Source organism: Amborella trichopoda, chromosome 1, assembly GCF_054954075.1.
Source record: "Amborella trichopoda isolate Santa Cruz 75 chromosome 1, AtrichopodaSantaCruz75HAP2 v2.0, whole genome shotgun sequence".
NCBI lineage: Eukaryota > Viridiplantae > Streptophyta > Magnoliopsida > Amborellales > Amborellaceae > Amborella > Amborella trichopoda.
The window spans coordinates 32,968,140-32,992,515 of NC_142336.1; the positions used below are offsets into that span (position 1 = coordinate 32,968,140).

Here is a 24,376-nt window from a genome sequence, read left to right on the forward strand (position 1 = left end):
ATTATTCTATTTTTTTTACTCTGTATTTTTAAAGCCCTATTTTATGTATTTGCGGCGTTTTTACATAAATTATTTTATATTTTTTATCAATTTTTTAAAATAAAATCAATTTATTTTGGATTTTATGGGGAGTCGGTATTCCCAACTTGCTATGATACAAACCACACCCACAGATTTATACCCGAATGTTGTCTCTCTCTTCCCAAACGAGGAGAGCTTAATTGAAGTAGTAATCATAAGAGCGACGATTTTAAAACCTTATCACCGGTGAAGAAGCCGTTCGCTTCACCTCCTCCCTCCTTTCCGGGAAACAGACGACACAGAGGATAGATAGTGTAGAGAGAGAGGAACCAGAGATGATGGGTTGCCTTATCCCGAGTGCGACACCAGTGGACACAGCATGCGCCTGCTTTGTTCGGCAGAGAATGGTAGCATCGCTACCTAAAACCCAACTTGTTTCTTTCTCTAGTGCTGTTCCCCAATTTCATCAATGGGAGAGGAGAGAGAGAAGTAGAACATGGCCTTCTCTCTCTATGTATGCTGCTGTTGCGGTGCCTGTAATGGGGGGCAGGCTGTGGGCTGTGGAGGCTGTTACTGATACGGTGGAAACACCAACTTCCCAAGAAGAAGGAGAGGAGGAAGATGATGGTGAAGAAGGAGAAGGTGCTTCTCTTCCCACTCCTCCCACTAAGCTGAAGACGGGGAAGGCCGCATTGCCACTCAAAAGAGATAGAGTAAAACCTCTCTGTCTATGTCTACTCTCTCCATAATCAAAATCTTTCTCTACTTATTTCTATCTCTTAATTTCATGTCAATTGCCTCTTACCCATTTGTCAATTTGGGATTGCCTCCTGATGCTTATGTTTTCTCTTTTTTTTTTTTTGAGAAAGTATGAATAAATATTTATATTTGGGTTTTTCTTTTTAGTTTTTAATCTGATGGTCCATATTCTTATATAGGTATTTTCATTTTTCTTTTTATAACTTGTATTTTTTCTTGGGTCCGTATTTTTTCTTGGTCTCCTTCCTTTTGGTTTTCATGTAATAACTTTTATATTTAGTTGTGTTTCTTTCCTTTCGGTTTTGGGAATTTTCGTATTGTTTTTTCACGCAACCATTTGTTTCTTATTTTGTTTTTTGTTTTCTGTTTTTTTTGGTTCTTCATATTATTATGTTGGGTATTCTAATCATTTTTTATGTATGATTAGTATGTTATTTGGGTTCCTCTTTTGTTTGTTGGATTTACAGCGTCGGTCCAAAAGATTCCTAGAGATTCAGAAATTGAGAGAGAATAAGCAGGAATATGACTTGAGAACTGCTATATCCCTCCTTAAGAAGACTGCAAACACAAAATTTGTAGAGACTACTGAAGCTCATTTCCGGCTCAACATTGATCCCAAATACAATGACCAACAACTCAGAGCAACAGTGAATCGCTAGCCTTTATCACATTTCCATTTTAAGATTATTTTTTTATTTTATATTGGTTATTCCCATTGATGTTTTTATTCCCATTATCCATAAGTTTTCTGTTTTTTTTGTTGCAGGTGAGTTTGCCAAAGGGCACTGGTCAGACTGTTAGGATTGCTGTTCTTACCCAAGGTGGCTCTTCTCATATCAGCTGCTACTACTACTGTCACTACTACTACCACCACCACTACTATGACATCTATGAATCAATCAATCTATTTATTGAGTTATAACTACGTTTCCACTTCCATGCAAAACTTCTATTCCTTTTCATGCCTGTGGATTTCTCATTATATTCTCTTGGGGCAAATCTCCTAGGCTATTACTGGATGCATATATGTGATTATCTGTGATATATGACTCCAATTTGCATGGACCAAATAAATGAGATTGTCTTGGGTGTTATCCAATTTGAATGAAATTGCATACCTTGAGCCCTTACACCGCAGCTATTGAACTTCTAACAAATTGGGAAGACAATCTTGCCATGTGATGCAATCATCACTCGTGCTGCCTAGTGAAGTTGGGTCAGTTTTGTGTCACCACTTTTACCCATATATCCATTATAATCCCTTAACCTGCTGAACATGTTATTAGCTGGGGCATTCCTATATGAATGTGTCATTTTTCTTTTGCTTTTTAGTATATGATATCCATAAGATGCCTAGAGAGACATTCTCAATCTAAAGTAATTGATTGAATGTTTCAGAGCAAAAAACACTCTACGGTGGTGATTAAAAGTCTGGACTCGGGATTGGAATTGGACTTGCCTGGTCAGAGCCGTAGTTGGCTGTCCAACTTGGTTGAATCTGTGAAAAATACATAGAGGGGCTGTGACCAGGTGACATGCCTGAGTGGGTTTTATCTGAACCTCAACCTATCTGATCTGAGCGACTCATGCAAGTCCAAGCCCGAGTCATTGAATATTTGTTCACTGCTTCATAGTACGAAGATCTGCTGTAGGCATAGGCAATTGTATTGAATCCAAAACAGGGTGCATAATGCATTCCACATGGTAATACCTGCACATAAATTCATCATAGGAAAACCCAAACCTTACTGAACTGGAGTTTGTGACAATACACTATCCAGACAAAGCTAAAAGTACTCAAAATCTAGAGCAAAGGAGCAAGCAAACCTTTTGTATATGTCTCTTATGACATGACATAACTTTTTTGTTTTGTTTCGAAAAAAAAAAAAAAAAAAAAAAAACAAGAATCCAGGTGATCATTGACATTCTAAACTGTTCTGAATTCACTAATTTTAGCAACGATATATTCTATTAAATGTTTACTTTTGGTGGAATGAAAAATTGTCATTTTAAAAAGTCATGGTAACCTTTAATGAAGATATATGAATTGTTCGGCCAATTGAAGTTCACCAATATCATGAGTCTTCCAAAGCGGTTGACTTATATACATGTACATGCATACATATATATACGGAAGCCACTACGCAATGCCTATAGGCGAAAATGAATAGTATTTTTGCTCATAGTCTCGGCGCATTCCAATTTTTTCGGACGGCGTGGATTGACCACAACGGACCTACTATGTCTTTTGCAGCACCGCAACAGACAGGTCCCTTGTGGTATTTTTCACGCAAAAAAGCACGGGCCGCTGCCACAGCTTCCGTAGATCCGTGGTGGTTTTTAAGGCAAAACCGCCACCGACATAGCATGTTTGTATCAGGGCGAAACACTATTCAATTTCACCTATAGGTGTTTTTAAGAGTTTTCCTATATGTATGTATATATCATCCAAAGCAGTAATTCAACTTCAATTCTCTATTGGAACCAACTAAGAATGGATGTATGGAGTTTAAGGAATTTAATTTTTCATTTTCATTATAAATATTCTTTTTCATATGTACTTCATGAACTTAAGTGTTTTTGCCACTTGTATTGCTTCAGGAGAGAAGTTTGATGAAGCAAAAAATGCGGGAGCTGATATAGTTGGTGGAGAAGAATTGATCCAGCAGATAAAAGGTGGCTTTATGGAGTTTGATAAATTGATTGCTTCTCCGGACATGATGCCCAAGGTACACAGCTGTATATTTTGGTGTAACATATTTCTTTTGCTTATTAGCTTAGTGATATTTCTTTTGGAAGGGAAAATTCAGTTTAGATCTGGAGCGATGAAGTTTGTGTCTTTTTCTGGTTGTTTGCTTGAATAATTGGCAAAATGAAAGGGCAAGTTTATAAAGTAGGTGTTGCTTGGCCTTTGAACGGTAGTTTAATCTTCTGCATTTGGAAATATTATAATATGTTGGTTCGTAGTTTTCTTGAAAATTTTAACTAGAATAAACCTTGTTTTCTTTTTTTTTTATAAATTGAAAGAGAACTTCGCTTATATTCTCTTTCCTTGCTTAATTTGTGAGGGAAAAAAAATAAATTGAGGCTTAGAGTTAGACTGAATGTGGGGTTTCAAAATAGATTAAGGGAATGTCAGTGATGGTCATGGTATAGAAAAAATATTTGCACCAAGATCCCACCAACTCCAATGAGGATTAAGCAAGATCCTAAACATGAACTTCATATGTGGCTTTAGTTGATTTGCTTCATATTGATCTCTGTGTACACCGTCAGAATGTAGTTTAATATTTCTCTGTGAAGCCAATTTGCATACGGATAGCCAGCAAGAATTAAATCTCCATTTTGATGATAATGTTCTGTGAGGTACCTCCATCTATCTGAATTATGACGAGATAATCAACGATTCCTTGAATAATCTAAATATCATTCAAAGATGATACTCATCAAAAAACAAATAGTAGTCAATGATGACAATATGGTCAACTCAAAGGGCAGTCATTAATGATATGGCCAAAAACCTCGTACAGAAAATCTTCCCAATGGCCAAAGAGCAGCCATGAATGAGCAAACGTTACTAAAAGAATGATGAGGGGCCCGTCTGCCATCAAGCTATACCCCAAGAGCCACCTACAACCATCTTCGACTATCGATCATTTACCATGACTTCCCTCCTCTTCTATACCTTCAATCTATCTCATCCTCCTGCAAAACCACAACCTCCTCGATCCCTTCCTCTTCCCTTTTGAAACTAACATCATCTCCCCATCTCGTGATCTTCTAGAGACTCAAACAGCTTTGAAAATGACCGTGTCACCTCTGAGGTCTTTTTTGGAGGCTTAATATATGATTCAAGCCCATTAACATTCCTGAGTACAGCCTACCCACTGCCTGTTATTGTTTATGGGAAGTTAGTGGTCCAACTCGACAAGGAAGAGGTTCAATGAGCGAAAATCTGATTCAAGAATGCCTGGATAGGTTTCTTTATAGAATCTAGAACCTAATGGTGCTTCTTGGTCCAAACGCTCAAACACATTGGGTTAATCAAGGTTGAGTTGGACATCTCCCCAAAGATAAGAAATATATCCTTTTTAAGTTTGAATAAGAAGAAGACGCGATCAAGGTCATTGGAGTAGGTTTAGTTCATGGTTTGTAAGAGGAGGGAGAAGAAGAACGAGAAAAAAAAGAAGGAGGGGGGGGGGGGGTGTTGGTTGTTTTGCACTGGCAAAGGTGGCAAGGAGGCCCATTGCCAGAAAACCCATTAGTAAGATCAATGCCTAGCTTACCATTGTATTGTTGGCCTATAAACGCTTTGGGAATAATTGCCTCTACCATTGCCTGCCTCATCTCAATTGACAACTATAGAAGAGAGAGGAACTGGAAGCAACTTGATTACACAAGTGGTTTAAATCATTTCCCGAATGAGGTTTGCGTTGATAATGGAGACTGGAGAGGATAAGGCACTTGTTCAGTTGATTGAATCATAGTTACCGGGATCTCCTAGGGAGGCCGTCGCTCTAGCTCCAGAAGCTCGATCCCGCAGTTGGGGATGAGGGATCTCAATTTCAGGCATTTTTTTTAGTTTAGGGATCTCGATCCACAAAATTGGGGATCTAGATCCCTGGTTAATGGGATCCAGATCCCTCTCATACAAATCATGGGTCTATGTTCATTTGGAATTGAGCCTCCACCAACTTGGAACCAAGCTTCTTCCATGGAGTGAGATTCATCGGCACGCTTGGATATCATTTACAATGGCAGCGTGGATCACCGACATGTTTTAATTGTCGTGAATGATGATTTGTCTAAACCACTGGTTTATAAAAACGAATCGGTGCCCCGGATCAGGCACTCCAAAAACCCATCCGGATTGGTGAATTGGCGATCTGGATCGGGAATCGGCCGACTCGGTCGGATTAAGCTTTAAAAAAAATCCAAGAAAATTATTAAAATTCATTATAAATGTTGTCTTTTAGGAATCCAATAAGAAATGAGGGTACTATATTGTTAACTCTCATTTTTTTCATCAATTTGTGAGTATTGAGATGTTCTTTCCCTGTATAAACTTATGTTAACTATTAACTTTACATCACACAAAAGAAAAATCATAGAATTATCATGGATAAAGTATATGTATAAAGTATATAATCATACATGGACTACAATAAAGAGTAGACTAAATCGATGAAAAAATAGCCACTAAAATCTCCAATTGACGGAAAACCCTAATCCGCTAAAAAACCCAAATTGTTACAACCTAACTAACTATAATCCAAAATTATTACAACCTAACTAACTATAATATTATATACTGAAATTAAAATTGTTGGTTTACATTTGTAATTATTTTATTGTACAAATAATAACAAATCCAAAATATTTTATAATATCATAAAATTTAAAATATATTATTGGCAACTGTGAGAAAAATAGTACATTACATGATTTATAATGCAAAAATTAATAAATAAAATAAAAGATTTGGTTATCAATATAGAAATTATTAGAATGTGTACCAATTTTCGAAATAACACTTTAATTTTTCAAAATTTTAATTTTTTAGATTTCTAGAGTAAATTTAGTAAAAGAGATTGTTAATAGAAAGAGAGAGATTTCAAATGGAATAAATTTTTTTTTTTTTAACGACTTTATTTTCTGCTTTTTTTTTTTTTAGAGCAAAAATTAAATAAAATTACACGTTGGCTAGGATTCGAACCTCAAACGTCTAAGAGGTAAGTAGGAGTGATAACCATAAAGCCACGTCTCGGCGTATGTATAAAGTTTCTATATTAATAATACTTATTCAATTGTCTTAATTTAATGCACTGTTTGTGGGAATTATTCCACATCGAACAATGAGAGTTACATTTATACATATAAATGGTTTTGTCACATACATCTAAGCGCATGCGTGAAAGCGCGGGGGCATCGCGGGCGGGTTCAAAGTTTGCCCCAACGTGTTGCCAACAGGAATGAAGGTTTGCCACATATTATTGAGAATCGGCGATATGTGACGTCATATGGACCAGTTCTCACCGGTGTATGACGTCATACCGGTGGTTCACTATTCAGAACCGGCGGTTTTGTTATAGAACCGGGCGATTCTCGATTTTTCAAAGTAATTGGCACGGGGTTACCGATTCTCGTGCCGACTCGGGCGAGTCTGTTGCGACTCGCCGATTTTTAAATCACTGGTCTAAACTATGAGCCATACAGAATTTGAAGGTTCTTTATTTTTTTTATGACCTACAATTTTTGTAAAGGCTTTGATTTCTTATATATTTTACAGTTCACACACCTTGTGAGTTGTGACTTATGACTAGTTTCAAAGAAAGGTGACAAGAGACGGTAGGAGAGAAGGAAGAAGACGGAAAAAGATAATAAGGATAGACAAGTTGCGGTATTATAGTTGAGGAAAGAGGTCGCTGTTGATAGGCTTAATTTCCTTGAGGCTAATTCATTGGGTCCTGTCCACCCCTCTCTGTTTTTTCTCTTTTCTTTTTTTTCTTCATTTTTTTTGGGGGTGGGAGGGAGGGCGAGAGAGAGCCCAATGTACCCCATTGAGGAATTTGGTGAGAATGAGAGAGTGCAGAAAATCCCCAAAGTGTGTACATCTGTGTGTGTGTGTATGTGAGAGAGAGAGAGCGAGAGAGAGAGGGAGAGAGAGCTAGCATTGTGAATGCACACAATGCGAAGTAGTGAAGCCATACCTCACCACTTTTTGAGAGAGAAGAAAGAGAGTTAGGGTATGAAGAGTTCTATTTATCATTAACAATATAAAGGAGGAGAGGGAGAGAGAAAGCGACAGATGGAGACCTTTGCCCGTCGACGATAGCACCCAATGACATCTAATTGTACTGACCAAAAGGAGGGAAAATAAGGTCAGGTACACTGAGATTCAAATACTTGTATTGGAACTTGTTCTAAAACTATACCCTAGTTAAGTGATCTTGCGGAGCTTCAATTCTAAGATTCACAGACCCTGATCCCATATATTTTATTAATCGATTCTTGACAAGTTTAAATCATGCTCCCTACATGTTGGGATCTCAATCCCTTTACCACATGATGTAAGAATCTTGATCCCTCCACTATGGATCTTCGAGCATTGCTCGACCCATCCCCCCTCTTCTGCTCCACAATCTTCCCTCGCTCTTGATCCTGGAAACTATGGATAGCATATGGAAGAATCCCCTGTTGTGTGGAACATGCTGGTACATTGGGCAGTGGCTTCAAATGCAACAACCTCTACGACGGCTCAAACAAATCACCGGCCAAGCAACTGCAAGCATGGAGAATGTTGGAAAGAAAGAGATTCAACAAGAAGCTAGGGGAGAAAAATGACAAAAATCAAGATCTTACACCTGCTAATAAATGGTAAAAATTAAATCACGAGAAACGAGCCTAGTAAAAGAGAGCTCTAAAAACGATGTGGGAGCTTCGTAATAAACAAACCAAGAAATTGGAATCATCAAATATTGCTCAATATTTTTTACTATTGCTCAACATTTTTTACTATTGCTCAATATAAACAGGAAAATCAAGAAAAAGGAAAACAAAAACAATGAAAAGATGGTGGTAAGCTGGAAAAATGAGTGGATTTTTGTCACAAACTGCCCAAAAAACAAGCTGAAACCATGAATGTGAGTGATGACATAACTGAAGCTATTGATGTGGTGTCACATGCTGATGTGGTTGAAAGGCAGCGAATGAGAACAAACTGACTCACAAGTTCATGTTGTTGGAGGAATGCGAATTTTGAACTACATACAAATGGGGAATCAAAAAACAAATTTGCCTATTGTACACTCAATCATTCAAAAGCAACCAACATGAAAGGAAGATAATATAATGCTCTACCTGGTCAATGAAATTAAGACTAGACCAGACAGAACTTGTGAACCAGTACCCCATTTGGTTAGGTTTGGGGGTTCTAAGCTAGAGAAGCACTGAACCGGCATCGAATCGGGAAATTTCTGGTTTGGCCCGTACCGGTTTGACTGGTCCAAACCTAACCAACTGTTTTGGACCAGACTAGTACCTTCACCAGTTTGATGACCTGTCTGGTCCTAATAACACTACTGTGATTCGTTTGGACTCAACACCACTTTATATTTAAATTGAAATTTTGAACTAACTTATTAACATGAGGACGATAGGAGACCCCACATCTGTTGGTGGTCAAAGGCAAAAAGAATAAGAAGCAAATAAAGAAAAAATGAAGAAAAAAAATCAATAAAGGAAAAGGCAAACAGGAAACAAAATGGAAAAGGAATATGCCTTGGAATCATGTGGTAATGAAAATGACGTGGAAGAGAGTGCTTTATTGGATGAAGGTCAAGTTGGAGAAGCAATACAGGATCCACCAATTTTTTGACTTATGAAAGCCTATGTGCACCTTTCAGCATATGTGGCGTGTGGCAAACTTTGAAGCTGATTGCCTCTCCAAAGATGGACCAATTGCAGGAACTGCTACGGGACTCTTTCGGTACCTTTTTGAGCTATGTTTCCCTATTTTTGCACTTTCATATGGATGTAATGTGTTCATCAAGGATTTTTTGTATGTTTAGTTTTGACACAACATTCTTTGCTATATATAGAGTGTTCGGCTTGTGGGTTGCCATCCTTCATTTTTGTATCACAACTCCATACTTAATACGACCGTTAATTCTTGTTTGGGAAAAATAGAGGATCCCCCAATGAATGCTAATTTACAAGAGAATAAGTTAAATAAACATTGGGGATATGGAAGAGTCAAATGGCATAAGATATGACGTGGCGGACCAAGAAGGGATCCAACTCAAAGCTTATTAGCAAGAACAAGTAGAAGACTCTTCTTGGCAAGAAAAGAGATAGCAGAGTCAATTGAGGGAAGTGACGTAAAAGAATATTTGAGAGCCAAACCTTCAAAGAACTGTAGTGGAAACCAATGAACAATGAAAAATCAAGGACATAAGGAACCAATGATAATGTGAATGTGTTGGCCCATACACCTTTCCAAATGAGGAAATAAGTGAAGTGGAGAATGACTTGGAGGGTTGTAGAAGAAGAACAAGAGCCCACAGTGACAATGAGGATGCCTTGGGCAATTGGCATGAGTTTGAGGTGGAAGAAAATGATGTAAAAATGAAGGAGATGAGGACCCTCCAATGACCATTGGAATGGAGATCACATGCTACTTGCACACAGTGCAAGGACAAACAATGGTTGAGCTCACCAAATGAAGCTGCTCAATAGCAAGAGGAATACGACACCAAAGAAGTGGAAATCGGTGCACTAGAAACATTGAAATGGCGAACCAAGATGCTATGGACTATAAAGTTCAAAAATCAAAACATCTAGCCTAATGGTGTTTACCAACACAAAGACCATGAAATTTGCACATACCCATGGGGCATATTCAGGACTTTGTAAACCATAGAGTAAAAATGCGTGTGTATGTGACGGAGGGAGGGACATATTGCTGAGTGTGTCAAGTGAAAAATCAAGGTCTAGGGAGTAGTTCATGATAAGTAAGAAGGTGGAAGCTTGAGCACTTTGAGATTGCTAGTTTGGGCTCCCATGCTTTGCATGGATGTGTGTGAGTGCGCGCGCATGCGCATGTTTGTGTGTGTGTGTGTGTGAAAGAGAGAGAGAGAGAGTTTTTTGGAAACTTTAGATAGAGATGTTAGGATGAATGCCCTTGTTTTGAAGATTTGGAGTTTATGGAATTGAGAGAGAGAGAGAGAGAGAGAGAGAGAGAGAGAGAGAGAGAGAGATTTTAGGATGAATGCCCATGTTTTGGAGATTTGGAGTCTATGTGAGTTCCATTCGTGTGAAAAGTGAAGAGAGGGCTAATTTAATAGAGATGATGGACCCCTTCTCATATGGTAATGATTTTATAGAAATGGATGGGTACCATGTGAAAAGAGAATGGAATTTTGTGATTGGTTATAAATAAATCAAGGCCTGAAATGATCATGTGCAGTGAACAAACTCATGTTATAAGACAATTAGAAGGTAGTAGATATATTTGTAAAAGTTTAGGAAGAGTTTTGACAATATTTCTTAGCAGTGTTTTCTAAAAAACGCTGGGCAGTGGGAGGCTGCCTAGAACCTGAGCTGCCCAAGTATAATAAGAAGCATAGGAGGGTGTCTGATGCAACTATATTAGGGTCAAACTCTGTGCAAGAACTGAAAAAATGCATATTAATGCATATAATACATTAATAATACATAACATATAGTCCATCCATAGTTTGTTACTCCATAATCCATACATTTTAGTCCATACTCTATACCATAGTCCATACTCCATAGACTCCATACACAGTAAAAGTAGGAAAATATAATCCAACATTCAAAATTTTTGAATTCCGTTATCAATTCATTATCAAGAAAGGAAATAACTAACATATATCAAATGTCCATAGTCCACATACACTTCATGATTCCATACTCCATACCCATAGTCCATTTGTACACATAAGGGGAGGAAAAGAAAAAGGAAAGAAATATAGACTTGAAGACGTCATCATCAGAAAAAGTAGAGTTAGCTGCATCGTATGTATCGGAGTCGAGCCCATCATCATTGGAATCATGTTCTCCCTCAACATAATGGTCGTCCTCCTCTGTTTATTTTGAATCTTCCTGTGCTTCCTCTCCTTCTTCCACTACCTTGGTCCTTTGTGAAGAAGATCTATTGGCCCTAGGAGGGTCGGCTGCTGTCATTGAGGCCTCCATGACTGTATACTATGTCAATCCTTCATGCCTCTTGACTTCATCATCATCAACCATTCCATGGTATTATCGATGTTTTCTGTTCTGAGGGGTCTCTCTTATCTCTCTTAGCAAATCTCTTCTTCAAGTATCGATTGAACTTTATATAAACTAGGTCATTAAGCCTCATTGATTCAAGCTTGTTTCTTTTCTTTGTATGAATCTAATACAATGGAAACTAATTAATACTACACATTGACAATTGACATAGTAATCAGTAATTACTAAATACTAATACAAATTAGTAAATTGTAAACTAATAAACTGAATTACCATCTCTAAAGTACTCCAATTCTGCTCACAGTTGGGCGAGATAGCATTTAGGCTCAAGATTCGAATGGCCAACTATAAAATGAGAGAGAGTAGGCTTAGGTGGGTTGGCCATGTGTGGCGCCAACCAAGTACAACACCTATTAGAAGGTGCGAATTAGTTCAAGTGGAAGGACTGAAATGGGCAAGGGGTCGGGCCAAAAGGATGTGGTTGGAAGTAGCCCGAAACGATTTGGGGACTTATGGCCTCAATGAGGATATGGCCTTTAATAGAGCAGAATGGAGAACTAGGATTCATGTAGCCGACCCCAATTAATTGGTAAAAGGCTAAAATGATGATGATATAATCATAATCCATAATCAATCTGCAACCAATTGGTGGAGCCAACATGGGTGCCACGCTTAAATTATCTTGAATAGATTTATTGCGAATTCTATCCCTTCTTGTCTTGCTACTCATCCATCTCAACATCCTCATCTCTGCTATACTCATTTTATGGGTATATTGTTTTTTGTCCACCCAACATTCCAATTCATATAACAAAACTGGTCTCACCGTTGTTCTATAAAACTGCCCTTCAGCCTCATTGGTATGCGGCGATCACATAAAATTCCAGTTGCATCCACTTCGCCCACCCAACTCTAATTCTGTGTGCGACATCTTCCTCAATCTCTCCATTTTCTTGGATTATCGACCCAAGATATCGAACGTGCGGTCTTTTTGGTACTTTTTGGTTGTCAATCTTAACTACTTCCTTGTCTCTACTCCCATATTTGCACCCCGTATACTCTGTCGTAGTTCGACTAATTTTAAAACCTTGGGATTCTAGAGCATCCCTCCAAAGTTCTAACTTTGTGTTACGCTGTTTCGGGTCTCATCAATCAAAACTATGTCACCTACGAACATCATGCACCACGGTACCTCATCTTGTAGGTGCCTTGTTAAGTCGTTCATAACTAAAACAAAGAGGTACGGGCTCAATGCTGACCCTTGATGTAGACTATTTTCATTAAAAACTCACTCGTATCTCCACTAGTTGTTCGTACACTAATAGCCGCTCCATCGTACATATCTCTTACCAAGTCGATATAGTGTCTAGAGAGACCTTTTTTTTTCAACACCTGCCAAATCAAATCTCAAGGTACTCTATCATAAGCTTTCTCTAGATGGATTATGATTATATATGAAATATAAAAAAATAAACAACAAACATGAAACTTGAGGACTGGGTTAAGTATATTATTATCTGGATCAATTTTGGTCCTTTGTTTCATTGCCATTGGATGCCCAAAAGAATTCAATGTGCATTTGTAACTTATTAGCTCATCATTGCATATATTATCTTGGATATCCTGATTAGGGACCAGCACATCTAGACACTTATTAAATCCAGTCATAAATGTGTCATTTGTCTGTATATCCCTATCAATATAATAAAAACCTGGGTTCAAATAATAACCAAATTCATAAAATAGTTGATGTAGCTACCTGTCCCACTTCTCATCTCAATAATCTTCCAAATTGGCTCATAGAGGCTCACATCATTATCCAAATTATAGGCTATCTCTATTGCAACTTTTTGTTGCATCATATATGTAGCCCATAGAGGGCTTGGCACTGTCAACCATGCGAAGGATTTTAACAAGAGAAAAAATATATGTAGCCCACTTGCATGCTTGTTACCATCAGAGGTGAACATCTGCCTCAACTAGACTCTCAAATGCATGCTATGTAGACATTGGTAGCAGGTAACAAATCTCGTGACCTCTGGCCTCACTATCTCCTTCTTCTTTGTAACTTTGTGCATCATTCCGAGTGTAAGGGTGTGGCTATAAATGAAAGCTGTAACTGACCTAATCTTCTTAACTATACCTGCAATCTCGCTCAAACCTGCAATAGCCTCAAGCATGAGGTCTATGCAGTGTGCTGTGCATGGTGTCCAAAAGATATAAGGGTAGGCTACGTGCAACAAATTAGCAGCAACAACATTAGGAGCATCATTATTTGTGACAACCTGTATAACATGTTTCTCCCCAACCTCCTTGATGACCTTCTCAAACACTTTATACATGTAATGGGCATCATGGGTATCATAGAGGTATCAATACACCTCAAAAAAGCAGTTCCTAAAGGACAATTCGCCAACAAATTCATCTGATTCGTTTTCTTCTTGTCACTACAAGTATCAGTTGTGATAGACACCCCATACTGAGCCCATGCATCCTTCCATGACTCCAGAACATTCACCTCTTTTTTCAAAAGAGGCTCTGAAAGCTCATATGGGTTTGGGGGCTTCAGTCTAGAGCCAAATTGGCCAATTGCCTCTACTAAGTTGTAGAATCTGCTTAAGCGAGCGACTTTGAAAGGAACACCTGCCCCATAAAACCACCTAGCAATATACATAGCAGTTCTCACTCTCTCTTTTCCTTGATTTTGTTTTCAATAATTGTTTGCGTTTTTTGTTTTCTCACCTGCAACCTCAGAGTGTAGCTGGGGCAAAAACGAATCCATACGCCTCCTAACTCGAGGTATTTTAGGCGCCCCACCCCCAGATCCAATCGCAACTCCCTTTCCTTTCCCCCTAGGCTGGAACATTGCAAGCTGCTCCACCTCATCACACCCCTCCTCATCACTCTCATAATCATCATAGTTAGCACGAACCCTAAACTTTAACTTTGCTATGCATGCCTCTCTGGTCCTCTTTTTTCTTTTTTACTATATTCATATAATTTTTTATCTCCTCCCTAATCGCATTACAAACTTCTTTACAAGGGGTAATAGCCCCCTTGATATGACAAGATGTTTCTTGAACCGGTTTATACCCCCATTTGTATGCTTCTCAGATTCGGGTTTTTGCCATAGTTTCCAACTGGATCACCACTTTTATTAGAACCCAAAGAAGACATCTGAAATTAATCTAAGCAATCTAAAAAACAATTTTTTTTCACTAACCTTTATTGCTCGATCTTTAAACTTTTTCCAATCTCAAGATCTTATAAAAAACCCTCTATTAGGCCTAAAAAATCTCCAAAAATAAATCCAAACTCAAAGGGAGATGTTTGGATCGGTTTCTCGGAACTTTGAGAAATCCTTTGATCTTGTGGAAATTACGAGTTCTCAATTTTTGTAGTTTCTCTCTCTCTAAATAGTTCAAATGGGGTTTAGGTTGCATATGAACCTAACTAAAACCCCTCACCCCCCCTGCCCCTCTTCTTTTATAACCTCTAAAAACAAAAAAGTCGAAAATGCCCTCCATGTGGGGCATTTTAGCCCTTGGGGAGGCTCAGGCCTTGGGCACCCGCCTAGGCACCTAGGCGGCTGCCCAAGGGGCCCATCTAGGCTTGGGCAATGCACCGAGGTCCCCCCTAGGTGGGCTGTTTTTTGAGTCACTGTTTCTTAGAAGTGAAGAGACTAGGATAAGGATGGTAAATCATTTTTTTTGGGAGAGGAATGGGGACATGAGGTGGCAATATGAGATTAATAGGGAAGGTTCAATAATGATAATTCCTTGGTATAGTTGTAAGCCTGTAACAATAGCTAGAGATGAAAATATGGCAAAGTTGGGTACTCGGAAGTTGAAAAGGGTCGAGAGTACGGAACATTCCTAGATGAGGGGTCAGTGTTTCAAAAAGTGCTATGCGGGTCCAGGCAGCCTAGCGCCTAGGCAGGCGCCCAGAACCTGGGAGGCCTAGTAGAAAACAAAGAGGACTCTATAGTCTCTTACAATATAAGTATAACTGTATATTGTATATAAGAATTAGGGATTTTGGGCACATCAAAATTCAAACTTATACTATACATTAGCACACACTCCATAAGCATAAGCATAACCATAAGTCGGTTCATATCAAAGTTACCAAATACCAAGCTAGTGGAACTACAAATCCACTATCCACAATACACAACCAAGAGGAGGAAAATAAAAATGAAAGAAATACTTGAAGACTCAAAAGAATCTTCAATCAATGTTCAAAATTTAATCATCATTCATCATTCATCATTCATCATCAGAAGAAGTATGGTCAGCTGCATTTGCATCATATGCATCGGAGTCGTCACCCTCCTCGATATATTGATCGTCCTCATCTGTCTCTATTGAATCTACCTCTTCTTCCTCCTCTTCCTCCACCCTCATCCTCTGTGCAGAAGATCTAGTGGGCCTTAGGAGAATCGGCTGATGTCCTTGCATGACCATGTCCCATGTCAATCCTTCATGCCCCTCGACCTCATCATCATCAACCAACCACTCCATAGCATTGTCCATATGTTTTGATATCAGGGGGTCTCTCTTATCTTTCTTAGCAAACCTGTCCTTCAAGAATCGATTATACTTGACATAGACTAGGTCATTGAGCCTCTTTGATTCAAACCTGTTCTTTTTCTTTGTATGAATCTAAAAAAATCAAATGAAATTAATTAATATAAATATTAAATAATTAAAATTATTAAATATATAATAATAATACTATAAAACATTCAAAACCAATAAGTACTAAATTACTAATACAATTTACCCTTACATCATCAAAAGTACTCAAAATTCACTCACAACCGGACGAGGAAGTGGTAAGGTTTAAGATCCAAATGGCCAACTTTTGTAAATTTGGAGAACTACACCCATGTTGGCTCCATCAATTGACTGCAAAGATATAGAATAAATTCATGCATAAATAAGAGAATTATAGAAATGAAAGTTGATAACTTGACTAGTTGAACTTGATGAATTTAAGTTAAGAATATTATTACCTGGATCAATTTTGGTCCTTTGCCTCATCGCCATTGGATTCCCAAAAGACTTTAATGAGCACTTGTAATTTATCAACTCATCAACACAGAGAATATCATGGATATCCGGATCAGGGATTAGCACATCTACGCACTTATTAAATCCAATCATAATTGTGTCATTTGTGTGTATATCCTTATCAACATTAAAAAAAGCTGGGTTCAAATAATAACCAGCTGCATGCAATGTCCTATGTAGCTGCTGCCTATCCCTCTTCTCATCAATAATCTCCTAAACAGGCTTATAACGGTTCTCATCATCATCTAATTTTTGGGCTATCTCTCTTTTGCATTTCTCCATAGCCTCATATATGTAGCCCATAGAAGCCTTGTCATTATCAACTATGCGGAGGACTTTGACAAAAGGAAGAAATACCTTAAGAGCGCCCTTCACCCCTCGCCAACAAGCCTTAGAAAGGATAATATCTCTCACCTTCTTCCAAACCTGATCCTTGGACCACTTGCATGCTCTCCAGACATTTGAGGTAAACATCTGCCTTAACTGCACTCTCCACAAATGTATGCTATCTAGGCATAAGTACCAAGTCGCAAATCTCGTAACCCTAGGCCTCACAATCTCTTTCTTCTTTGGAAATCTACGCATCATGTTGAGTGTGAGATGGTGGCTATAAATGAAATTTCTAACTGACTTTGCCTTCTTCACTGCATCTGATATCTCGGTTAAAGCGCCAAGAGCCTCAAGCGTGAGGTCTATACAATGTGTTGCACATGGTGTCCAAGAGATTCTAGGGTAAGCTATGCGCAACAAATTAGCATCAGTAACATTAGGAGCAACATTGTCTATGACAACCTATACAACAAGATGCTCCCCAAGCTCCTTGATTCCCTTCTTTATAACTTGGAATATGTATATGACTATAATCAAAGGCATCTATAGACCTCAAAAAAACAATCCTTAAAGGACAATTCACCAGCAAATTCATCTGACTTCTTCTCTTCCTATCATTCCAAGCATCAGTCATAATAGAAACTCCATATTGAGCCCATGCATCTTTCTTAACTTCAACAATATCCATCTTGACACTCACTGCTTTTTTAAAAGAGGCTTTCAAAGCTCATATGGGGTTGGGGGTTTCATCCCAGGCCCAAATTGGCCAATTACCTCTACCAAGGCGTAGAGGCTACTTAGCTGAGCGGTATTGAAAGGAATGCTCGCCTCATTAAACCATGTAGCAACATAAAAAGCAGCTCTTCATTCTATTTTCAATGGTAGTTTACTTCTTTGTTTTTTCTCCTGCAACCTCAGGGTTAGACCAGGGCAGAAAACTATCTATAGGCCCTCTAATTCGAGGCTTCTTACTCCCAGAACCAGAAGCAATTACAACTTCCTTTCCCTTCCCCCTAATAATGGATTGTTCTACCTCTTGACATCCCTACCTGTCCTCATCACTATCATCGTCATCATAGCTGACTCGAACCTTGGACTTAATATCTGCTATGGAGGCAAATTTTTCATCTTTTTCATTTTTACAAGACTCAGAAAATTGTTCATTTCCTCTTTAACAACATCAAGAGTTTTTTTACATGGGGCAACATCCCCCCTGATACCGGCAAGATGTTTCTTCAAAGTGCCCAAGCTTCCACCTTCTTACTTATCATAAACTACTCCCTAGACCTTGTATTTTTGCTTGACACACTCAAGAATATGTCCCTCCTTCCGTCACATACACATTTTTACTCTATGGTTCACAAATCCTTGAATATGCCCCATTAGTATGTGCAAATTTGTGGTCTTCGTGTTGGTAAATAGCATTAGGCTAGATGTTTTGATTTTTGAACTATATAGTCCATAGCATCTTGGTTGGCCATTTCAATTCTTCTAGTGCACCCATTTCCACTTCTTTGGCGTGAGACTCCTCTTGCTATTGATCAACTTCATTTGGTGAGGTGTTTTATCCCCTTTCAACCATTTTTTGTCCTTGCACTGTCTGCAAGTAGCATGTGTTCTCCACTTCAATGGTCATTGGAGGGTCCTCATCTCCATTTTTAAGGGCAAGGCTAGCACCAATTTCTGTCCACATAGAATATTTATGCGATCTCCTTCAGAGGATATGGTAACCTGGGGTTCATTGAATTTTTTTTCTTTTGGGTGAGCTTGTGTGTGTGTGGGTGTGTGTAGGAGGGGGGGTATTTAAGGATAAGGATGATATCAGAGATATTCGTAGGGTGTGTTGGGGTTTAACTTAGAACAGTTTTCAAAAAGCGTGTTCGACCACCTTATGACTGAGGAGTCCCAAAGGCAAAGGGGAGGGATAGTGTAAATATAAGAATATGTAATACAGTGTTATATAATATGAGCTATATAGTGTTATATATAACACGGAAACACCATTGTACTATATCAATATCTTATAGTATACAATATGATATTATATGATATAGGATAGTAAAGTAGGATAGATGACACAGTAGTACATTGCATAGCAGCTGTACCACTATATGTATAACATATATAATGTGTAACTATCAATATATTTATGATAAGTACTACATAAAAGGCATAAAGTAGGGTATGTTATTTATAATAGTAATAAGAAAAGAAGTTTTTTGTATAAGACATAAGGTAGGGCATCTGACATAAAGTAGCTATAGGACATAAAGTACTATATATTTCATTATAGTACTATATAGTTAATTATATTCCTATATATTATTCGTAATATATAATACTTTATTCACATGATATAACATATATTACTATATTACTTTATATATAGCAAATTAATATATAGGAAGTAATATATCACTAGTTGGCTAAAACACCTGCCTTGGCCAAGGGGCTAAGGGCCTGCCTAGGTGGCGCCTTGGCTAGCAAGGTGGGATCCTAGAGGCCCTATGCCCTAGGGGCCGCCTTTGCCATGAACGATGTGCCTAGGGCTCTCACCGACCTAGACGACGAGCGGGTGGATTTTTAAACATTGACCTAGAATAAAGTAATGCATGGGCATGACCATGTTTGTTTTTCTATTTTTCTTTTTTTTGTTTTATACCTTATTTTCTTTAGGTAAAAGTATTTTCTTCTTGATATGGAGAAGTAAGGGGTTGTAACTAGTACACAAACTTATTTATGAAAATAAAACTGTGAGGGGGGATATGAGGGTGAAAGGAAGCATATTACAATGAATTTATTAGATTCATATTTGGGATGGATGCTAAAAGGTACAACAGACTTGTTATTGGGTTTCTATTATATATTATGTGGTCATTGAGTGGTATAGGAAGGAATTAAGTTGTCACAAAAAAGAACTCCGCTCTGAGTAGGCTTAAGTGACGGCTTCCTTGGGGTGCATGATGTTGTGAAAGATGAGCCTCTAGTTGTCTTTTGGGGCATCTGGAAAGAGAGATTATAGGATGCTTAGAGGAATTTGTGTAGTGTTTGCTCACTCAGAGACGGTGTTTCAAAAAGTGCTAGGCGGCACCTAGGCGGTCGGGGGGGTCCAGGCCGCCCAGCGCCTAGAACCTGGGCGGCCTAGTAGAAAAATATTTTTTTTTGGGTTTTCTCTCTTTAAAATAGCCTCTAATGGGTTTTAGGTTTCAAAACCCATTTAATATTAAAAAAAGACCCAAAAATACCCTCACGGAGCCGCATTTCTGCCCTTGGGTGGGGGTGCAAGCCTTGGGCGGCTGCCTAGGCCGGTTCAGGCGGGCACCCAAGGATATCCGCCTAGGCGGCCACCCAGGAGCTAGGCGGTCCGCTTTTTGAAATAGTGCTTAGAGAATTGAATGGTGATACATTGCTTCTGTAACTGCGTTGTGACCGCTATGCCAAGGGATACATCAGAAATGGAAGACAATGGCTACTAGTGCATCTCAAAGAATGACATGGGGGTTATCCATTGGTGACCACTCATACAGGTGCTTGGAAGCTTTAACTTTAATGATATACTTTTTTAAATTCTTTTAGTGTTTTTATTTTTTTAACTTTGATGTTATCTCCTTGTTTGGCACAAACCTAGTGGGTGTTGGTGTACTTCGAGACGAGGTTTTAAAACCTCGAACTCATTGTTCAACAGTGTTCCTTCTAAAATTTAACTCTGAGTAACAGCCAAATCAGAAAAAATGAGGTGGGTTTTTTCATTTTTAAGGGACAGAGAGAAAATAATGTAGTCTATAATGGGGTTCAAACCCTGTTTTTCATAGAGTCAAGGCAGCATTGCTACCAGCTCAGAGTTTGTATTTACCAAATAAAATAACACAAACATATGTATGTATCTTAAACTTGGGCATTTAATTTGCAAAACAGAGAATTTGCCCATGTCGATTTGACTTGTCAATGTTTTTTGAGTTAAATGGTTTCCTATTTCACTGCTTGAGACAGAGCTTTAGGTGTGTGAGGACTTTCTCAAGCCTGAAACATTCAAGAAGCTGAAACATGTGCCCCATGTACTCCTCTCGAGACAAGGCCCTTGCTGCTATCTGGTCATGGAAGATCACTCTCAATGTTATCAGGTGGGTCAGGTGTGCCTAGATTTCCCTTGGTGGTCAGTATACATGATGAAGGAGATGCTATCCTATTAGATCCATCTCCTTCCACAACATTTGGTGCGAAGACAATATGAGAGCCAAGTTGCTACCTCAAGCTGGAGCTTAGGGAGAGTAATTTGGGTTGCTAGATTCTTTCCGTATAACATGATTGATAGACAATCTGTTGTTTCAGTCTTTGGTTCTTTTGCTTTTCCTTTTTTTTTTAGTTTGTCTGTTTGGAAAGTATACTGATTGCTTTAGTCAATACAACATACTTAAAAAATAGGATGTGTTTTATTGCTATCTCTTAAGGCTTGTTTTTAGTTTTATTGGATTTTACTAATGTCACATTTCTAATTGTCTAACTCAGGATTGTTTTCTTTATCTTTATAAGTATGAAATATCTATTGTATTTTGAAATCGTTTCTCTTCCATCGACCTTTTCTTTTAGGTTCATGGAATTTTCTTGGAAATTTGTAATGGTTTCGTCTTTCTAGTATTTGGGTCTGTAGTTGAACTAATTTTTCTCTGCTTATGATGGTTGAATGCCAAGGTCTTAGGTTCCACATTATGGAACTAGTAGGACTTGCGCATTATACTCATGGTTCAGGAAGTTGGGAGTCATATTTGCAGCCTTATAACAATTCTGCTTTATCCATCAGATTCACCTTGGGCTTCTTGATTCTTATTTCAGGTTGCTAGTTTGGGTAAACTTCTTGGACCACGGGGGCTAATGCCCAATCCCAAGGCTGGAACTGTTTCAACTAACATACCTCAGGTATTAACAACTTTCAATTTTTGAAATAGGTTAATACCAATGTTATCTTCTCCTTGTATTGTTTTAAATGTATACAGTAGTTGTAATTGTCATTTTTAAGCTGCATCAATAATTTTCACAAATGTAGTCTTTCAAATTCACTTGTTCTAGGGAGACGTAGATTTTTATATGGACAGATGTTCTTTTGTGTATTCTGTGATATTGTTGGAAGACTATTATAATTGGCATTAATGCAAATTTCTGGCTTTGGCCAATTCCACCGAAGATGTGTTAGTGAATGCTAGTCACAAAATAATTATCTAATGTGTCTACATTTCATTTGACAAACTTCATTGGATGGGAATATGGGGAGAATATAATGATTTTATCTGTGAGCAACTATATGTGACTTGATTCTCTTTGTTGATTTCTTCTGGATATTGCTGATCTTTTCTTAAGAGGTTGAAGTTTGGACAGCTTCATTGAAGGTCTCAAGATGTTCCATACTTCAGGTTTTGTTCACATTAGTTTCACATTCCCTTTAATGGTAAAAGAATAAAAAATATAATATAATACAAGGAACCTTTCTTCAAGGCAATGAGGCTTCAACAATGAGATAATGTGGAACTATAGGTTACATAATACTAGCTTGACTTAAAGAATGCGAAGTGAATTATGATACATTATGACCAACACAATTCTAGCTCCATATGCACTTATGCTAAGTTCCTCTACTAAAATGTCTAACCAAAGTATCTGCAACTCACTAGCTGTGCTCGCCATGGCATATTTTGCCTTTTTTGGCAAATGAACAGCATTGCTTTGTTCCATACTCTTTCTGGTGATATCTTACAATGATTTAAGGTTTTTTGCTGAGGGAAGCCAGTTTGTTCATCATTTTTCCTTCTAAGAGGCGAAAGACAAATCACAAGCAGTGTGAATAATTTGAAAGAATGGATATCTTTCTTATAGAAGAATGGTATGCACCTTTCCCCCACAAATATATTTGCTTGTCTACACAATCAAGCTTGAGGTGTTCATGCTCCTGGAAGTTAATATGTTGGTATCAGCGGGTTCCATTTGAGGTTATGGCCTTGATCGTGACGAAGTAATGGTTCTAGTGGTTGAAAATGTCGAGCTTTACACCATTTCTTGGGTCCTTGAAAATGGCATATTGCATTTTTATGTCAGAAGTGAATCTTTAAATTGCCGTAGAGAAAAAGCCTACCTTAGTTCGATGGTTTTTGAAACATAGCCCTTAATAGTCTTAGTAAATATGTGAATCCAATGGTTCTGTGCATGGCCTCATATATGCTCTGACTGTGACTGCACTTTGTGCACTTCAGTCATATTTTGGATTCTTCAGATCAAATTGAGTTGAAATTATCTGTTTGTTTCAGGCTATAGCAGAATTCAAGAAAGGGAAAGTTGAATACCGAGCCGATAAGACGGGGATTGTTCACCTTCCTTTTGGGAAGGTTGAGTTTTCTGAAGAAGATCTTCTCATAAACTTGATGGCCGCAATTGTATGTCATCTTTCTTCTGAGAACATGCCTCTCAGTCTTCATTAAACTTAAATTTTTGTAATGCAAATCTTTTGCCTATTCTGCAGAAGTCAATAGAAGCAAACAAGCCCAGTGGTGCCAAGGGAGTTTACTGGAAAAGTGCTCATATATGTTCATCAATGGGCCCTTCCATTCGATTGAATGTTAAGGAGATGGTTGACTACAAACTTGCAGGAAATGTGTGATGTCAGTCATTTCTTTATCTATCATATCTGCCTACTAACATGTAAATCAGGGACTTCATTTTGTATTATATGTGAGGTATGTGAGGCCATGGAGCTGTAATGTGATATTTTTGTGTCTTCCAAATTTTCTTTATAGTTAGTGATTCTTGTATTTATTTGTCATTCAATGATACTGGACTTACCATTTGCCATGAGCATATCTGTATAGAATTATGCACTCCCCTGGTCCAAAATTTAGTATTATGGGGATTGAGCTGTAGTGTCCGAGGTTTCCTATCATTATAACAACACTTTACCTTGGTATATTGCAGTGGGAAGGAAGTTGGCCAAGGACTTGCATTTCTCTAGATATTGTATCTCCACTTAAGCATAGTTGCATGCCAATGAAGAGGGAGCATCCTCTCTGCCTTCAAACAAATTTTTTTTGGGTGAGAATGGAGTCTAAGAATGGAGCCCCCACACCCTTTAGTGAGAATGGAGTCCAAGACTTCATCATGTGGCTCGGCCCTACTACTGCCAAGGCTCCAGCCCAATCTCCTCTTCCTTCAAACATTAGCATTTGTAAACCTTGCGTTTGTAAATGTATGTGCTACCATTTTATAGTAGGGTCCGTCTGTAGATATTTGTGCAAATTTAAGTGTTTGGAAGTGGTTTCTACAATGTATACCCTAGAAGTGAAATTGGGTTACTATTTAAACCAATTTAAGTCCCCCTGGTTTAGAACCTTGTATAAAGAGAAATATAGGAATAAGCAAAGAGGGGAGGTTACATGCTCCCTATGTTCAGGTAT

General features: G+C 38.2%; 1 protein-coding gene across 7 annotated transcripts; it reads left to right on the forward strand.

Moving 5' to 3' along the window:
* The first annotated feature begins 241 nt into the window (after window positions 1-241).
* On the forward strand, window positions 242-24,376 carry EMB3126 (Ribosomal protein L1p/L10e family). Of its 7 annotated transcripts, XR_966474.3 has the most exons (8): window positions 242-734; window positions 1,248-1,427; window positions 1,547-1,601; window positions 3,382-3,509; window positions 21,774-21,857; window positions 23,237-23,362; window positions 23,449-23,662; window positions 23,898-24,376. XR_966474.3 is itself a non-coding variant. In XM_006837371.4 (7 exons), the coding sequence occupies exons 1-7, from the start codon at window positions 357-359 to the stop codon at window positions 23,584-23,586; spliced, it is 1,089 nt and encodes a 362-aa protein (XP_006837434.2). In that variant the 5' UTR covers window positions 242-356; the 3' UTR covers window positions 23,587-23,777. The 7 variants fall into 7 exon arrangements, 3 of the variants coding, with proteins under 3 accessions (XP_006837434.2, XP_088718636.1, XP_088718643.1); XR_016052461.1 differs by lacking the exon at window positions 1,248-1,427; XM_006837371.4 differs by lacking the exon at window positions 23,898-24,376 and having other exon boundaries at window positions 23,449-23,777.